At 50.4% G+C, this 18,926-nt stretch overlaps 4 protein-coding genes across 5 annotated transcripts; 2 read left to right on the plus strand and 2 right to left on the minus strand.

Moving 5' to 3' along the window:
• Nucleotides 1-2,356: 2,356 nt before the first annotated feature.
• Nucleotides 2,357-3,941, plus strand: LOC127345438 (putative UDP-rhamnose:rhamnosyltransferase 1). The gene has a single exon (XM_051371912.2). It carries the CDS (start codon nucleotides 2,422-2,424, stop codon nucleotides 3,841-3,843), a length of 1,422 nt encoding a protein of 473 aa, XP_051227872.1. The 5' UTR covers nucleotides 2,357-2,421; the 3' UTR covers nucleotides 3,844-3,941.
• Nucleotides 3,942-5,102: 1,161 nt separating this feature from the next.
• On the plus strand, nucleotides 5,103-8,547 carry LOC127345439 (E3 ubiquitin-protein ligase At3g02290). Its single transcript, XM_051371914.2, has 5 exons — nucleotides 5,103-5,364; nucleotides 5,537-5,800; nucleotides 7,430-7,811; nucleotides 8,012-8,121; nucleotides 8,241-8,547. Exons 2-5 carry the CDS (start codon nucleotides 5,699-5,701, stop codon nucleotides 8,265-8,267), a joined length of 621 nt encoding a protein of 206 aa, XP_051227874.1. The 5' UTR covers nucleotides 5,103-5,364; nucleotides 5,537-5,698; the 3' UTR covers nucleotides 8,268-8,547.
• A 3,322-nt stretch (nucleotides 8,548-11,869) lies between these two features.
• LOC127340267 (F-box protein At5g49610) lies at nucleotides 11,870-13,003 on the minus strand. The gene has a single exon (XM_051366038.1). It carries the CDS (start codon nucleotides 13,001-13,003, stop codon nucleotides 11,870-11,872), a length of 1,134 nt encoding a protein of 377 aa, XP_051221998.1.
• A 755-nt stretch (nucleotides 13,004-13,758) lies between these two features.
• Nucleotides 13,759-18,402, minus strand: LOC127345440 (probable disease resistance RPP8-like protein 2). Of its 2 annotated transcripts, none has more exons than XM_051371916.1 (3): nucleotides 17,544-18,402; nucleotides 14,948-16,337; nucleotides 13,759-14,835 (listed from the first exon to the last, which is right to left on the minus strand). In XM_051371916.1, the coding sequence occupies exons 1-3, from the start codon at nucleotides 18,061-18,063 to the stop codon at nucleotides 13,926-13,928; spliced, it is 2,820 nt and encodes a 939-aa protein (XP_051227876.1). In that variant the 5' UTR covers nucleotides 18,064-18,402; the 3' UTR covers nucleotides 13,759-13,925. The 2 variants fall into 2 exon arrangements, with proteins under 2 accessions (XP_051227876.1, XP_051227875.1); XM_051371915.2 differs by lacking the exon at nucleotides 17,544-18,402 and adding an exon at nucleotides 17,169-17,376 and having other exon boundaries at nucleotides 14,948-16,336.
• Nucleotides 18,403-18,926: the final 524 nt, after the last annotated feature.

The raw sequence follows: 18,926 nt of genomic DNA on the forward strand, positions 1-18,926 counted from the left end.
ATGCCTTGTTGCAATATCTCATCTATGGGCAACAACATATCTGGGATTCTGGGGGTGTCTAAAGCTATCCTAGAGGCAACATAAACAAATATACCATGACCCAAGGAATCCATAGGAGGTGGCCAAGATCTAGTGGCAAGATCGAGAAACATTGTGGCGGCATGCCCCATTTGAGGGAAATCTTTATTTTACTACCTTTTATACATAGGAGGTGACGTGAACCCCTTCCTTTCTACTCTTACTAGTCGGGCTACTGTAGAATTTTCTACCAATGTAAAGTGAGTATTGTGTCTATGGAAAATGAATATTATTATATTTTTATAAATGTATAAAGTCACATGACTTTTTGAACATGCTGATTGTGCATCTTGATTCGTCCAAAGGGCCTTTGCCATTGTCTCTAGCAAGATTGCCATCCTTTGATGTGGCACCACAAAGTTATTGTCGTGGGTCGACTAGATCACCTAGCCTAACACGGAGGTGACCAAACTCAAACCCCACAAAAGGGAAAACCATACAAATTCAAAAGACAAACTGACGCCATAGACCACCCCACATCAGCAAAAAATATGGGCATAAACGAAAATGACCAATATGGGAGGTATTGATGCTAGAAACTAGAGTTAAAAATCATACACATACACTCAAACAATCCATCTAGAGCACTTAATGTGTGAAACTAGACAAGCAATATATAAGCAGAAAGAAATCTCATCATTGATATCTACCCAAGATGAGGTAAAGCATCATCACCAAAGAAGCAAGGTAGTGTAGGGAAGCTTATTGTCACGAGGAATTAGAGCAAGAACAAAGTGACATGGTTGGAAAACTAAGATGGCAAAGATATGGACGTGAAGTGGGATCTAGATCTAGATCTAGAGAGCCATGCACCAATAATGGGCCTTCGCCTTCGGTCACTAGTGAATAGAGACGCCCAAGGCCGAAAAATAGAATCGAAACATGGGGCAAATCTAGGAAGGCATAGGTCCCACTAGTAGATCTTACCTAGATGTGGCAACATACGACTATAGTGGTCTGGTCTAGACCAATGACGATGATGTTGAAGCCCAACACATGAACTTTCCACTAGAGGATCTCAAGATTCAATATGGAGCATAAGAAACACAATTGTAACATTGATCCTCTAAGATAATCATTTTATTATACTTCATATTATATAGAGGAGGTGGCAGACACCAGGCCCCATCCTACTTCGTAAGGTCGTCGAAGGAATTTCTATTCATAGCAATTAGTTAATAACAAAATCTCTAAGATTTTTCTAGAAATTAGTTAAACTCTAACCTGTTGATCGTGTACCATGATTTACATGCACGAACTTTTTCTTCATCATTTGGCCAGATCCTCCTCCTTCTCCACATATGTTGCACAATCATGTGAAGGTCCATGGTCCACTTGATCTCCTGAACATAGATAGAGAGAATGGACGGTGAGTGTAACTAGTGTAGTGCAAGAGAGGTGAAAATTCTAGTGCTTGGTGAGTGCCCACATATAGCCCGCCATGGGAGTGAGACTCCAAGCATGGGTAGGGTGACGGTGGAGGATGCGGAGGTTCATGCGCATGAAGGCGGAGGAGGTGGGTGATGAGATCCATCATTGTGGGGAGATTGCGGCGGGCCGAAGGCCTTGGGGAGGAGTAGTTGAGGGTTAGGGTAGGGCGTGGTGAATTTATATAGGAAGTGGTGGGGCAGAGGACGAGAGATGACCTATATCCAATGGTCAGGAAAAATCAAACTTATACATATAAAAAAAGTATATGCCTAGATATGAGTGTATATTACACAACCTACTAGCACTTCCAAACGAAGTACCGTTAAGGTGACTCTAATATGGCATAAGTAAGGGCCAAAAAGACTCGGAACGAACTATGGTTAACAACTCAATATGAAAGAGGGGTGAAAACGAAAATCCAATTATCACAATTTGAAACAGGAAATTGCAACCTTTGGCTAGACCATTTGGTTTTGCAACACAATGTTAAAGCACTTGGTTTTGCACTATGAATGTTCGAAACACAAGGTAATGTAAAATGTGCTAATGTTAAACCATCGGCTGTCCCTAACAAACAAACAAGTGATGATGTACTGATGTCCTCCTCGTTCAAGTTAACGCAACATAATTTTCTGTCATAAATTCATAATTTATACCATGCCAAATGCAAATCATGGATTCATCCAATTTTGGGATGAATAAACTGCGGTTTCCTAACAAAGCAGCCGCCTGCCGTCCTAGACAATTTCTCAATTTAAAACTGCATCTCGCAATCTCGCGCTAATGACAAAGGAACAAAGCGCGCGCATCTCGTAATAGCATCTGTCAGTATACAAGTCCACGCTTCGTTCTCTGCATTCCAGCACACACACGCAGGCCTGTACTGCTCTTGTACCGCGGTGTGAGCTCACCATGGACGCCGCCGGGTCCTCCTCGCCGGCGCCGCTGCGCATCGTGATCGTCCCGTGGCTGGCGTTCGGCCACCTGCTCCCCTACCTGGAGCTCGCGGAGCGGCTGGCGTCGCGGGGCCACCGCGTGTCCTACGTCTCCACGCCGCGCAACCTGGCGCGCCTCCCGCTCCCGCTGCGCTCCGACGTGGACCTCGTCGCGCTCCCGCTCCCGCGGGTCGAGGGCCTCCCGGACGGCGCCGAGTCCACCAACGACGTCCCGGACGACAAGCGGGAGCTCCACTGGAAGGCCTTCGACGGCCTCGCCGCGCCCTTCGCGGAGTTCCTCGCCGCCGCGTGCGCCGACGCGGCCACGCGGCCCCACTGGATCGTCGCCGACTCCTTCCACCACTGGGCCGCCGCCTCCGCGGCCGAGCACGGCGTGCCGCTCGCGATGCTCCTCCCGACCGCCGCTATGGTCGCCGCCGTGCCCCGCCCGCCGCCGTCGCCAGGGAGCGCCGCCTATTCTTTCGAGCTGCAGGCGGCCGCAGCCGCACGCGCCGTGCCGCGGTACGAGCGGGAGGGCATGGCGCTGGTGTTCGCCAACGACGGCGCGTCGTCGGGCATGTCCAGCCGCCAGCGCAGCGTCCTGACGGCGCAGGGGTGCACGGTCGCGGCCATCAGGAGCTGCGTGGAGTGGGAGCCCGAGTCGTTCTCACTCGTGGCGCCGCTCCTCGGCAAGCCGGTCCTGGCCCTCGGCCTCCTGCCGCCGCCACCGGACGGAGCCCGCCTCGCCGCAGCGGCAAACATGGAGCACGCCACCGTGCGGTGGCTGGACGCGCAGCCTCCCGGCTCAGTGCTGTACGTCGCGCTGGGGAGCGAGGTGCCGCTGCGCGCGAACCAGGTGCATGAGCTGGCTCTCGGACTGGAGCTCGCCGGGACGCGCTTCCTCTGGGCCCTGAGAAAACCCAGCGGCGCCGCCGACGACGACGACATGCTCCCTCCCGGTTTCCAGGACCGCAACGACGGCCACGGGCTGGTGACCACGGGGTGGGTTCCCCAGATGAGCATACTGGCGCACGCCGCCGTGGGCGGGTTCCTGACGCACTGCGGCCGGAACTCGCTCATCGAGGGGCTCCTGTTCGGGCACCCGCTCGTCATGCTGCCCATCTTCGGAGACCAGGGCCCCAACGCGCGCCAGATGGAGGCCAAGAAGGTGGGGCTGCAGGTGGCGAGAGACGAGGAGGACGGGTCGTTCGACCGCCATGGCGTCGCCAGCGCGGTCCGGGCCGTCATGCTGGAGGAAGAGTCCAGGAGGGGCTTCGTCGTGGGCGCAGCGAGGATGCAGGAGGTCGTCGCCGACGCCGAACGCCATGAGAGATACATCGACGAATTCGTAGAGCAACTTAGATCGATTTCGTACACCGATGCCACCTCCAGCTCATAAAATCAGCCTCTCACATGTAACTTCACGAATGAATAAAGGATGGAGGAAGGCCCTGAGCTCCAGGCACAATCTGGCTACCTTGGCCACGAAAGTATGAAGGCTTCGACCCGACCCGGAGGAATGGAACCTGGATGAGCGCGCACCCATTTACGAAAAGTTTAAAAAAAAAATACTAATTAAAAGTTTCAAAAAAATGTGAAGTAAAATTTTGCATGTACATATTATGTTGATACTTACTCGTGTGAGTTTTCACGAAAAAATATCATTATGTGTAACCTGCACAAAAATGACAAAATGTCCAAATGAGAATAGTGAACAGGAATTTGTACTATTCACAGGAATAGGAATTTGCATTTTGTCATTTTTTTGTAGGTCACGTACAATGGTATTTCTCCGTGAAAACACACACGAGTAAGTATCAACATAATATCTACATGCAAAAATTTACTTCACATTTTTTTGAAACTTTTAAATAGCATTTTTTGAACTTTTTGTAAATAGGTGCGCGCGCACCCATGTTCCATTCACCATTTTCGGGCTTCCGACCCGGAGGAATGGAACCTGGCCGGACCGGTTTATTTTAGGGAAAATTGGTTCTATAGCATAAAAAAAGTTCAATACTTTAGAAAAATACCACTGAAAATTTTGGCTTTAGAAAACTACCATCCAAAGTTTTTCTAAGGGTAGATCGATCTTCTTCTCCACCTCCGGCTTCCCCCGCAGCCACCGCTGGCCGGACCGCCGTCCACCCCGTCTGATCGATCTTCTTCTCCACCACCGGCTTCCCCCGCAGCCACCGCTGGCCGGACCATCGTCCACCCCGTCCGCTGTCGGCGCCCGCTGCCGCGCACCTCGCCGCCGGCCCTGCCCCAAGCTCCCCCCTCCGCCAGTCCACCACCGCCCCGGCCATCCCTCTAAGTCCCGCCACCTTCTTCTCCGACGCCAGCACCTCGCATCCTAAACCGTAAGGTCTATCCTCGCCATCGCTGTCTCCGACGCGGCCAGCTGCGCCGTCACCAGCTCTGGCTCGGTGGATGTTCCGTCGTCCCCTCCCTCCTCCCGCTCGATGTGCTCAAGGTAGAAGACGCCGCATGAATCTTGGCGTGATTCAACGGCTGCAGACTCTACTGAGCTCTAACCTAAATCTCAGTTCACTTAGAATTAGCAAAATCGTTTTTTCTGAAGTATGGATCTTTTGATGGTACAGAACCAATTTTCCCTTTATTTTACGTACTGCACTACTATAATAAAGCAAAGCAAAAGCTAAACGGCGGAAAGAAAAGAAACTAATGCGACGTTCCGCCCCACCATTGTTGGGTGCAACAGTGAATCGATCGCAATGCCTTGCGTGGCAGCTCCACTCTCCTAGCCGCCGCCGCCCCTCTCTCCTCTCCAATCCGGCTCCATCTCCAATCGGGAGCAATATTAATCTACTCCCGATTCTTCCGAGTTCAGTTACTACCCAACTCTGCTACTCCGCTTCCTCCCAGGCTCGCACCATCGTCTCCGCTTCCTCCCAAGGTTCGCCTTTTTTTCTTTCCCAGAGCCTTCTCCGATTCCGTCTTGCGTAGGTGGCAGTAGTACTATTTCACTGGCACCGCATAATCGCCGTCGCCCAAGTTTGTCAACATCTCTTTCTGATTGATTCTATCACCGGTCGCGGAGAGGATAATTTCGCGGGGTTGTTTCCCAGATACGGCGGCGGACAGGAAGGAAGGAAACCTGTGCGGATTGGCCACCGACCGATCGGCTTCTTTCTTCCTTCCAATCGGTGTTGCGGCGGCCGGCGAGTCCGACGAACTACAAGGGCCGGCACGACACTCTGTTTGGTGTGCAGGGGAGAAGACAGAGTTAGATGGGGGCCATCCTCTGCTGCTTGCGCGGCCCCGACGACGAGGCGCCTGGTTGTTGCTTGTGCCTGCCATGGCCTTTCCTGAACAACGATCTTCAGGACTCGGTATGTATTTTACACATCTGTTTGTTTTACGCATTCCGTTTGGCGATGTTCCTATGTTCTACTATTAGTGGAGCTGCGGTGATGGGGTCTAGATATGTGATCAATTTAGTCACGGCCGGTGGGGGTTGAATTTTCTTAATTTCTGATCTACACATAGCTGTCTCGGTGCGCCACCGAGATGGCATTTCATCGTGCCTCACTTCAATTGCACAATTTGTTAGTGCATAAGTATAGTAGTGGATAAACCCACAAACGGAGAGTTAATAGCATAAAACCACCACATTGATGGCGAAATTTATCGTATACTACCAGTTTACGTTTGCGGGACAAAAACCACCACATTTTCCTCGGTTTTTTGCAGAATGCCCTAAACCCGAATTGATCCGAAATTGACACCGTTTTTGACCGGTGGGGTCTCCTGTAAGTGATGATCTGGCAGGAATCTGTGAGATGGAGAGGGACCCATATAATAGTTCAATTAAAAAAATCCAAAAAAACTGTAAAAAAAGATCCCAACCCGTCCCGCACCCGCACGCCTGGCCGAGCCCGCACGTGGCCGCCTGACCTTGCCCATCCGCCGCCGCGGACCTCGCCGAGCCCGCCCGCCGCCGCCTCGCCGTGCCTGCGCCGCCGCGGACCTCGCCGAGCCCGCCCGCCGCCGCCTCACCGTGCCCATCCGCCGCGCCCTTCCGTCGGGCCGCCGCCGCGAGCTCACCACCGGTGCGGGCCCCCGCCTCCCATCAGCGCCGCCGCCTTCCCGGCGTCTCAAGATCGAGCCCACCACACGGCGCGCCAAAGACTCGTCGACGGCGGAGCGAGGATGGTGGAGATGGCACCGGCATAGGGCGCCGCCGCCACGCTCTCGCTCGCGGCCGAAGGCCGGCCCCTACCTCCACGCCTCCCCCGCTCCACTCGTGTGAGGGCGCCGCAGAGCGCCGCCGCCGCATGCTCTTGGTGTCGTGGCGGAGCTCCCCGACGGGGCTGGGGAGGGGGGCGGCCACGGGCCATACGCCGGCGGGAATGGGGCGCGGGGGGGGGGGGGGGGGGGCGCGCCGGCGGTGAGCTGAGGCGGCCCGGAGAAGCGCGCGGCGGCGTCCTGACCGGAGAAGCGCGCGGCGGCGGCCTGAGAAGCACGGTCGGGTCGGGATTGGGAAGATGATCTCTCCTTTTTCTGATTTTCCATACTTTTATTTTTTTTAATGTTGCCTGACAGGTGGGACCAAGGTCAGGTTCACTAACTGTGATGCCACCTCAGCCCTGACTAGTCAAATTCCCTGTCAATTCGCGTTCAATTCGGGTTTAGGTCATCCCGCAAAAAACCGAGCAAAATGTGGTGGTTTTCTGTCCCGCAAACATAAAGTGGTAGTATACGGTAAATTTCGCCATCAATGTGGTGGTTTTATGCTATTCACTCCACAAACGGACAAGCCTTGATCGCCTTGTTTGACAATCAGCCCAGAGCTGCTATTTATAGAAATTGAAGCTTGACAACTTGGTACTGAATAAGCAAGATACTAATACAGAATTGCAGCATGCCTTGGTGCTGATTCTTCAAAAAATGTGTTCCATTTGTTCACACTCGCATGTTTCAGTCAGTTGCTACACAGTTTCATAACTACTTTCTCCCAGGGTCCCGCTGCACGTCAAAGAGCTGATACACGGGTTGCACCTGTTGAGGGAAGGGTTCCTCTTGCTGGTTCCACTGGTTCAGGGCAGGATGATGCAATGAATACTTTTCGCTGCCCTCCGAGGCCATTACCTTATGACGATCCTCAGTCCATCCATCAGATGGAGCAGCACCCACTAGTGGCAGGGCATGACAAAGGTTCAACGCGGTTCCGGAAATCTTTTCAACTTGAAGAAAGTAACAATTCTGATATCAGCTCAGGTCGCGCAGCTCACAAGGCTCACATGTCAACCCTTAAAGCTCAATCACACGGTCAAAAGATTGTGGGAACACAAGTCGATGTTCCTTCTGAATTTCAGGATGACTGTCCAATATGCCTAGAAGGTCAGTTAACGCAAGTACCACTCCAATCCTGACATCTTTTTTTTTTCGTTCGATGAGCTTTATAATGTAGAGTTCTTCACCTTGTGTGTGTTACAAAGAAGATTCACATTTATTCATGTTACCATTGTCGATAACAGACGTTAAAGAACGAAAAATGTAGCATTCCACCTGCCTGAATTCATTTCTTTTTTTTCTTACAGAGTATGATTACGAGAATCCAAAAATAGAGTTGCAATGCAACCATAATTTCCATCTTGGTTGCATTTACGAGTGGATGGAAAGAAGTCAATCTTGCCCTCTCTGCGCCAAGGTACTTAGCTTCTTTAACAGAAATTCTTTCACCTTAGAAAGAGAAGCATTAGTTTGTATTTGCATGAATCTGGCAAAAACCATGTCTAACATTTTGAATACTGAACCGCCCCATTGCAGGTAATGCTATTCAACGAGGAGCAATAGCCATGCTGCCGCAAGTCTTTGCGTATGCTGAAGCCATGAATCGTGTAGGTTGTGTACTGTGTACATAGCGTTGATCAAATCAAGTCGCTAGATTGTTTGCTGAAACCTCCAGCAAAAATTCGGCTTTTCTTTCTAGAGCAGATAATCTTTTTTTCTTTTCTCCACAAAGTTGATGATTTGTGCCAATGTGAAACTGACATTTCAAACTGATGTTAGTCTGATGAATTTTGGGTGATTACATTAGCTTGGCATACTGAAGCTTGAAACTCTGGAAACTTCACCAGTTATTGCTACTTCTTTGCCAACTGTTTACAGCAGGAACCGTGCTGTTTTTATTGAATGATTCTCGCGAAAAGGATGGTGTTTTAAGTGTTATTATTTCTTTCTTCCTTTGTTTCAGAAATAAAGAAAACTAATTGTTCTATGCTCCAGTCCGTATCTTCTCTGTTCACAGCTTGCAAACCATCCACAACATGGGAAATAAATGGATAAAAGAAACTTACCTGTAGTGCTGCTGCTGTAGCCAAGAGTTCTCTGTACTCACTGAAAATAGTGCTTTTTTTAGCAGCAACATCTGAAATTCCAGTAACCAGAAAGTGAAACCTGTAACTGCAGAGCACAATATAATATGGCTATCATAAATAACTTTTGCCTTAACCCTGTCTCTTGGAGAGATGAAACAGAAGCAATGACATCACTAAGTACCATAATCATAGGATATTTAATATCTCCAGGGAATTTGAAACCATATTCAAAATCAAATTATCATTGCTTCTAGACACTTTCCTTGAAAGATCTCAGTGAAGCCTGCCTTTTTCTTTTCACCAACATATAACAGTATTTGTGATATACATTGTAGCAGCGTGCATACCTAATGAAAGTGACTCACACAAGACTCATAAAGAAATGTGTGCGTGTCCATAATAATCATATAATTTGCAATATCAACTATGATGTAAATGAGAATATTGCACAGTTTTATTACCAATCCAATTCCTATGCCATATAAAAAGTGACCAACCACCATGATGAGGAAGTTAGGCGCTACCGCTGTGAGAGAGCTCTTTGCGACTTCCTGCGGTAAGTAATAGGCACATATCATACACCAGACTAGATTGCACCACACAACATGGTCGAGAATATGAGGGTCACAGGACAGACATAGCTAGAAAATCTGCAATTAACTTAACATATATGGATTTATTTTCGCGAGGTAGGTCCATACAGAAATATTCTCCAGCAAACAGGAACATCACAGGACAGATTTTTTTTTTTGAGAAACATATTAAAGTTTTTAATCCCTTTCCTTTTTTCTGATTGTTTGTATCATGGCTTTTGTTGATTGAGGAGGTTCGGTTAGATCGTAGCTTAATGGTTGTCAGTATGACATTCACAATATTCTGCACCCATTTGTCACCCCAAAAACATCTGGTATTAACCTTCTTAAGCCGGCATCAGTGGCCATCCAGGCCCAAATGAAGGACCCTAAGCCTACTAAATTTGGTGCATATCTTCAAAATCCAGATGCTAACATATCTTCAAAAGGCACAACTATGGATAAATAAAATTGCAGCGGGTGTAAATGACAAGAATAATTACCCCAGTTCCATCTATTGTTCCGTAGTCATTCCCCAATATTGTCTGAGATGGCCTCCTACCAACAACAACTTGCTAAACATAGGACATGGGATTATTAGGAATTCCACATGGGTCTTCACCAAGGTATCCACTCAGATGAGCCCCAACAGGATTGAAGTACCTAGGTAGAATGATCTTCCGTTCAGGATCTGTACGGTAGAGATCATGATCATGTCAGTACCAAACTAATATTGCTGACACCAAAGTATCAGGTATTGAAACCATGGCATACATACAGTAGCGAGTGTTACTACTTACTAGTAATACATTTAACAAGCACACAACACCCATGTACTTCGAGGGGATTCTTCACATCCTTTATTTTATAGATTGTTATGATTAAGTTCTCCTGAAGAGGGGAATTCCTTACCTGCACACGATTCTGATGCCCAGAACGCTCGCCACACAGCCAGCCCACCAGAGCAGGGCGCCCTCGCCGGTCTATGCTCGGAGATCTCCTGTTTTGGCAAAAGAACAATATTGGCCGAATTTAGCCATTGAAGGTGAACCACATGAAGATTGTTGAATTGATGGATGGCGTTCATGCCATCGTTTTTTATGAGCCCCTAACAGTTTTTGAAGAAAGCACCGGTAAAGCCATCCCCACCTCCTCCAGCTCCTTCATCTCGGCCAGCACCTCCAGGAGCATCTCCAGTTTTAGTGGATGACGATGTTGCTGAATGGCGAATCCAGCCCATTTTATTAGGGTAGGGCAGACCTTAGGGCTCCTTTGATTCATAGGAATATGAAGAGTGTAGGAATAGGAAAGGTGTAGGATTGGAATGTCATGCTAAGTTGAATCCTATAGGAATATGGTATGTTTTTGATTGTAGCAAAGGAATTTTTCCATGAGGTATGAGCTAATGCTTTTTTCCTATAGGATTTGTACTACAAGATTCCTATAGGAATAATTCCTATAGGATATGTTCCTATGAATCAAATGACTTGTATAGGAAATTTTCCTATAGGATTCAATTCCTACATAATTCCTATATCAATCCTATGAATCAAATGAGCCCTTAACTTGCTCTGGATTTTTTTATTACTTTCAATAGAAGACATATGGGTTGGGCGGCCTGCCCCGCCCTTCCACACTGCTGGCTCCGCCAGATCATTTCACTGCAATACGTGCATGTTGAGAACAACAGTTGCAGGCAGAGAAAGTGCAGCACAACTTCTGAAGAATGTTTGCAGTCATTACAACAAGAATGACGACTGTCCACCAACCTGAGAAAAGCCTTAACCGATGTCATGCCTAGGTGAACCGAGAACTACGGGTCAAAATTCTTTTTTTCACTGCTTTGTTTCTTATATCAATTTCATAAAATTCTTTGCCGAAAAGAAAAAGGAAACAGGTGCAGACTTAGAAAAAGATTGTGTTTCACCAAGGTAATACCAGGCGCACTGCCCTTCTTCTCGTCAGCTAAGGCATGAACATTCTTATGTAGTTGAGAAAAAAGCAAAAAATGGAAATGTCATGATACAACAAGGGCAGACATTCATAGTAGAAAAAATAGAACAAGGGCGGACATTCACGAATACTTGGCTATGATTCAAAAACAAAAGGAGATGGCATTAATTGTACAGTCTGAATACATAATTCCTGATTCTAGAGACTGTAAATTTTGCAAATGAGAACATAGTGGCAGCAAAAGCATTGCCCACACAACAATTCAGAATCATTGACAAGCAGAGTAGCAGACTAGAATTTGAGTATCCTTGTACATTAGTAGAGAACAAGCAGGGAATTATTATGTCATGGCACCAAATAGTAGCATCCATGATTTGCTGATCATAAACTCTTGGCACATGACGCATACACCATAAGGAGAACTTGCGGCCCAAACATGACGCAGAACATAGAGACTGTTCTTTATAAAGCAAAATAATGCAGAAGCAGCACCACGGTTGACTAACATCATCAAGGCGTGTGAGAATTTACATACACATCGATCATTCTGTTTTCATCGATCATTCATGTCACCCTGAAACGTTGAGAAGAAGTCATGTGAAACCAGGCTTGTCTTCAGGAACTGCTTCGAAATGGAGAGGCTATGATCATCATCACGGGAACTTGCCAGCAACTTGCCCTCAGTGTCAACACAGAGCAGCAATCCTCCACAAGCGACCAGCACGCGCACAACCCCCTCTTCGCACACAACCATCATGCTCCTCCGACGCTCCTGGGTCAGCGGCATCTCCGGCATCATGGGCAATTCGACGCTGCACTTGAGAGCCCAGACATGGCTCTCGTACTCCTGCATCGCCCAGATACGAACAACTCTCATGGCATCATCCCAGCTGTACATGCCAAGAACGCCGTCCATCTCAAACAGATCAGCCCCGCGTATAGGAACATCAGGAGAACTCATTCGACGGAATGACTCTGCTGTTGTGTCGAACACTTGTATTTCTGTCCGACGCGGCACAGCCAGAGTGTCCAATGTCCAGTGCAGGTTACCGTGGAGCAGGACAGGCGTGGAGGAGGAGGAGGAGGATAACCGGTAGTGCGACGCGTCCGGCGGGCACTGGATGCGCCTCAGCGGCAGCTCGTGGCGGTCCAGCTCCAAGACGTACATCGAGCTCCTGCTGAACCACCAGCGCAGCAGCAGCCGGTACTCGCCCGTGGGGCGGTGCCGGTAGAGCCCCATGGCGACGTACCCCTTCAGCTGCGGGAGACGGCCCATCTGGCGCGTCGCCGGGTTGCAGATGGAGGCGCTCATGCCGGTAGGCGTGCCGCGAACTCCTTCCGCCAGGAGCAGCAGCCCGTCGCAGGAAGCCTTCACGCAGACGTGCAGGCTGTCCAGCCGCGCCACGGGCTGGAGCTTCTCATGGTCCAAGGCGGCGACGTGGAGCCAGCAGCGGGGTTCCCCGGCGCCGGGTTTTACTCTGCGGTTGATGAGGGGGAGTGATGGCTGGCGGCGGTGGTGTTCCAGGAGGAGATCGCGGGCGGAGGCGGCACGGCGCCACGCGTGGCTCACGGCGCGGCAGCGGACGAGATCTTTGTGGGGCAGACGGACGAGGATCTCCCACACCAAGATCTCCTCCGGGAGGCTGCTGCTTCCATGGGCACCCCATGTTCTCACGGGCTTCGCCATGGTCGCCCTTGCCGGCGGAGAGCTCATTTTCCACACAGAAATTAACGAGGGTCAATGGTGATGCATGGTGGTGATCGTGTCCTTCTATTTGGCGCTCGCTGCGTTGCCCTGTACTCAAGCCAGCTTTGAAGACCACGGATCACTTTCAATTTCTATAGTTTTTAGTTTGTGCCAGCTCACGCTTTGGCGGCATTAGGCGTTGAGTGTGAAATGTAGAATGTTTATGTATGGCTTGATGATATACTATCACCTGATGTAAACTTTTTGGCTCCGGACGATTATGTCGTGCCATAATGTGCCATAATGGAGTACAATTGGCCCATCTAAAAAAACAAGTTGGGTGCACCAAAATGAGATTGTTCATCAGTTCAAAGTTGATAGGATCAATCTGATAATCAGGAAATACATGTCATCCTGGACGATTTGGTGCCAAACCTAAGCACAGAAAATGTGCAAAATGAACCTGAAACAACATCGTTCAGCTTACACTCACTGAGGGCCTGTTTGGATTGTGGCCAGCACCTACCTTACCAAAATCTTGGCGTTGACTGGAAGTATAGGCCAGCCTTTGGATTGAAGCCCATCTAGCTGAGCCACACCAAAATATTGGCAACCCAGTTCAGATTTCACGCCACACGCGGGCGAAACAGGGGCGAGCAAATCCTTGACCAAAATATTGGCACGCCCTGGATTTGGCGTGGCTAGCCTGGGCGTCAACCAAACAGACCCTGATCATTTTTTAGCAGGCAGGCAGCTAACACAAACGGTACGCTATGTTCTGTTAAATCCAAAATGTTCAAGGTAATACATTTGCACATTCAGATGCATACATGATAATACAAGTGCATATAAGAAAGTAGCAATGCTCTGTTGTTCCTGTAAGTATTGTGATAGCATGGTTTGGAACTTTGGATGGCACTCTCTACCGGATGGTCTGAACGACAGGGACATGCTTGATCTTGTGGTGATCCTCGCCTCCCTCCTCGATCCTCCCCACCATCTTCGGCATTTTGAACAGCACAACCTCCTCCAGCTCCTTCATCCCGGCCAGAGCCTCTGGGAGCATCTGCACGTTGGCGCACCGGAACAGCGTCAGCGTCACCAGCGCCGCCATGGACCCTGATCTCACCGTCCATTCCTCCAGCTCCGGCAGCGCCAGCCCCAGCGTATGCAGTCCCGAGAACCCGCCGTCCTGGAACACCAGCTGCTCGCCGTCGTAGGCGCCCCACATCAGCTTCAGCTCTGCCAGGCTCGGCAGCTCGCCCAGCATGTCCACGAAGCTCTGCCCCACCATCGTGTACCACATCGACAGCCTCGTCAGGTTCGGCCGGATGTACCGGACGGCAACGTCATCGGCCTCCTCCTCGTCCTCATCTTCGTCCATGGACCCCACCAGCCTTAAGCTCTGCAGCCGCCGCAGGCTCGGGACGGTGAACACGGCCCGTGGCAGTGATTCGCCCTGCAGCACCAGGTGTACCAGCAGGTCGAGGCTCTCCAGTGCAGAAGTCAGCGTGCCGACGTGCGCGGCGGTGAGCCCGCTGAGCTCCAGCGACCGGAGGTTAGTGGCCCTCCCCAGCGGGTTGCCGGCACCGATACGTGTGTCCCAGCAGTGCGGCTGCACGCCATGGAGCGTCTGGAGGCTGTACAGGTCACCCAAGCACTTGGGCAGCGCGAACGGTGCCACGACGTGCCGCAGCGTTGGGATCATCCAGAACGCGGCGGTCACGCCCAGCATGCCATTGCTGCCCTTGAGTATCAGTGACTGCAGGTTCACCAGCTTGTTTATCGTGCTCGGCAGCCTCTCCAACTGACCGCACTGAAGGCCAAGGTACCTGATCCAGGAAATCATCTCAAATTATTCAGTATTTAGCATCAAACTTACTATACCAATGTTCAGAAAATTCTTTCTCTCTCAAAAAAATGTTCAGAAAATTCTCAGGTTACCTTATGTGGATCATTGAGCCGATCTCATTTGGTAATTTCTTGAGCTCAAGGCCATGGATGTCGATGACGCGGAGGAACTTGGAAGCATGGAGGAAGCCCAGGTCGGTGGAGTGGAAGCAGACGCTGGGCTTGGTAGTACTGCCATTGACGAAGTCGCAGACGATGGTGCGGAGCTTGGGCAGTGCATTGCCGAGGTGGACATGTTTGCCGGTGGTGTTCTGGACAGCGAGGCGGCGCACAGTGGCGGGGGCGAGCACGTCGGTGCTGTCGTGGCTCTCGACAAAACACGCCTCCTGCGCCTCGTCCTGGGCAAAGGCGTGGAGACGGTCATGCACCACCACCGTCCTCACAGTGCCGAACTCGTCCTTGTCCACCAGCTGCACCATGCACCGGGAGATGAGCTCCTTGAGGTACCCCTGCCCGACCTCCTCCATGGTGCTCCCACGCCGCGGCCGGACAAACCCCTCAGCGACCCACAGCCTCACCAGCCTCGCCGCGTCCACGTGCACGCTCTCTGGCATCGCCGCAAAGTAGAGGAAGCATGACTTGAGGTGGTGCGGCAGGTCGTCGAATGCCAGCGACATTATCCGCCTCCCGCCGTTGCTGTTCTTGCACTGTGGCTGGTCCCTTGCCGCCAGCAGCTGCATCATCACTTGATCCCACTCCACCGGCAGTTCCTTGGACCGGAGCACGCCCGCAAGGACGACGACGGACAGCGGCAGGCCACGGGTGATCCGGAACACGTCTTGGTAGTACCTCGACTTGTACCGTCCAGGGCAGTCGCCACGGCGGCCAAACACCCTGCGCCGGAACAGCTCGTATGTGTTCTCCGGGTTGAGCCGCGTCAGCTCGATGGGGTCGTACGTCGGGCCACCGGCGTAGCCCACAACCTCCAGCCCCGCCGCGTCGGTGACCAGCAACACCCTGCTGCCGTTGCCCTCATCGGGGAGCGACGCCCGGAGGCTGTTCCAGTCAGCAACCGCGATGCTGCCATCGACCACGACGAGGTACCGCCTGCCGGTCATGTTCCGGAACAGCGAGTTGCTGATGTCCTTGCCCTTGTTGCCAGCGTCGCAGCCACCACCATCTTCCACAACCTGGCCGTGGGACGTGAACCGCCGAAGCTGGGAGCCGGCCTGCCTACGGATGTCACGGAGCACGTCGGATGGGCGGCTGTTGGGAGGGAGCACCGTCCAGGTGCGTATGGCGAAGTGGTTGCGGACCTCGGGGCTCTGGTAGACCTTGTGAGCTAGCGTGGTCTTGCCGATGCTGCTCTCGCCCGTGATGGAGACGACGGCGCGGCCAGAGACAGCGTCGACGTCGAGGAGCTGCTCCCTGAGCATGTTGCTGTACTTGTCGAAGCCGACAGTGTACTCCTCCAGATCATCCCTGCATCCAAATGCACCAAGCCAGTCATCAGTACATAATTCAGTAATGCTTGATATTCTGTAGCTTGTTTAGCACTGAATACTATGCTGAAGCTTTGCCATGGTTAGCTATCATAACTACTGTTGCCGGAACTGAATTATGCTGACATCTTCATTTGGTCAAGCAGGCCAATCAAAGTCGAGTGAGCTATAGTAAATTCCTTAATTATAGGTGCGTTTGATGACATTTTCAGAGTGGGTAATCACTGTAATATAAAATTAACCAGCCTGATAAGTCATCAGAATCTTATCACACAGATAGCAGAATCATCAAGGAAGACATTTTAAAACAAACGGAGAAGAATCGTCAAGAACAAATGAAATGGGACACCAAATTTTTGTGGGGTTCTTGGTTGGAACTGCAAGAATCTAAGTGAACAAATTGTTCAAGCAGTTTGATTTTCCTGCTTGCCTTGCATGATTCTTCTTTCTGTGCATAATACAGTAGTGCAGGTTAATTGGTAGCTAGCTTAATTTAACACTCAGAACTAGTGCTGCAGAAGTGCTGCTGTCAATTAGCACAAGCAGGCCAATCGATGGCGCTATTTTGGTGAATATTATTACATGCGTTGATGCCACTTTCAGAGTGGAAAAAACAGGAAATGTAAAATTAAGTAGCTTCGAAATTCAGCAGAACCTTGCAAGACAACAATAAAAGAAAGATAGCAGAATCATCAAAATGTTACTAGTACAAGCTAAGCTGTTCATCAGAAAGGCATTTCAAAACACAAGCTAGTCAACTGTTTGTAAACATGATTCTTTCTATAGAAGCGCTGAAATACCGAAGACTTTACCATGGTCCATGGGTGTGGCTAGAACGACTGCTGCCACCGGAACAATATAACGCTGACAACTTAATTTGGTCGAGCAGGCAAATCGAAATCGACTGAGCTATAGTCAATCCTTCAATCATATAGTTTGATGTCATTTTCAGAGTGGCTGTGCGGGTAATCATTGTAATATAAAATAAAGTAGCTTAAGAATTCAGCAGAATCTTTGCTCGCAGAACAAAACGAAATGAAAAGACAAACACAATCAACAATGAAGATATTTAAGAACGAACAAAGAGGAATCGTCAAGAACAAAACGAAATGAAGGACACAAAATTCGGTTGGAACTGCAAGAACCCGATCGAGAGACCAAATTAATCCCCTGTTTTGCCGCAGCAAAATGATCGAGGGTGGTGGCGGAGGAAGCGGCCCAGGCGGGCGCCGGCGCGTGCTCGATGTTGTAGGCGGCGCGGTTGGCGGAGATCTCGTCGAGCCTCTTCCTGATCTGGCGGACGCGGGCGGAGAGGTCGTGGCGGAGCGCGACCTGCAGCCCCGCGCAGCGCGGGCGGCGGGGCCACTGCCACTGCCAGCGCCACCGCCACGCGGAGCACCGAGCCCCGGTGGGGAGCGCCGGGGGCGGGTTGCGTCGGCGGCGGTGTCGCCCTGCGCGGTGGAGGAAGTCGTCGAGCGCGTCCTCGGCCTCGAACGCGACGTCGCGGGTCTGGCGCACCCAGACGGCGACGAACTCGTCGTCGCGGAGGCGGCGCCTGCGGTCGGCGTCGCGGATGAAGGTGTGGAGCCACTCGAGCTTGTCGCGGAGGAGGCGCACGTCGTCGCCCACCTCCAGCAGCACTGCGGCTTCCCAGGCTACCAGCTCTGCCACCTTCGCCAGCACCGTCGTGATCGCCGTCTCCGCCATCGGTTCGCCTACACTCTGTGATGTGCCTGTGCGTGCAGTGCTTGCTGGCTATGGTCTCAGGCAGCCTGAAGCCCTGAAGCAAACCAGAGCAAATATCCCCTCTGAGGCTGAGGGTTCTAGGAATGTAGTAAGAGCAGCTCGTAGTTTGGTGGGGGTGAAAGGTCAATGGTGGAGCCGGCCGCCGGCGTGAGGGAACCAACACCAAACACCTCGATCTCACTCTCTCGCCACTATCACTAGTCTAAATCCTTGTGTGTGTGTGCACTGTGCAGCTGCAGCTGAGATTGTTGAAATGGTCAGAGGCGAAGAGTGAACCGGATGGGGGTTGAGTTTAGTGGTTGCAGACTTGCAGTGCAGTCTCTGGGAGGTCGAGGAGAAAACTAATATACTCCATCCTGCCCATTTTAATTTTGTGTTGTGCATAATTTTTCGTGTAAGTTAAACTGTGCAAACTTTAATTAAGAATATAAATAATAATATAAAGTTCTACCATGTCAAATGTATATATATATATATATAAATATAGTTCATAACAATTCCAAAATATTATTATTTTGTTGTATATGTTTTTATTTTTATCAATATAGATGATTAAACTTTACGGAGTTTGATTTTGACCAAATCTTATATGCAACATATTTTGAGCATGAGAGTGATAGAGAAAACTAAAATAGCACGAGACTAAGAGCATCTCCAGTCGCGTCCCCCAAAGCGTCCCCCAAACCTCGCCGGATTGAGCGTTTGGGGACGTGTTTTGTTCGTGCCGCGTTTGGGGGACGTCGCTCCCCAGCCGCGTCCCCCAAACGCCGCCCCAAACATTTAAATTACTTTTTTTTGGCTTTTTTATTTCAATTTCCATAAAC

The sequence above is a fragment of the Lolium perenne genome, chromosome 3 (genome assembly GCF_019359855.2).
Source record: "Lolium perenne isolate Kyuss_39 chromosome 3, Kyuss_2.0, whole genome shotgun sequence".
In the NCBI taxonomy this organism is placed as follows: Eukaryota; Viridiplantae; Streptophyta; class Magnoliopsida; order Poales; family Poaceae; genus Lolium; species Lolium perenne.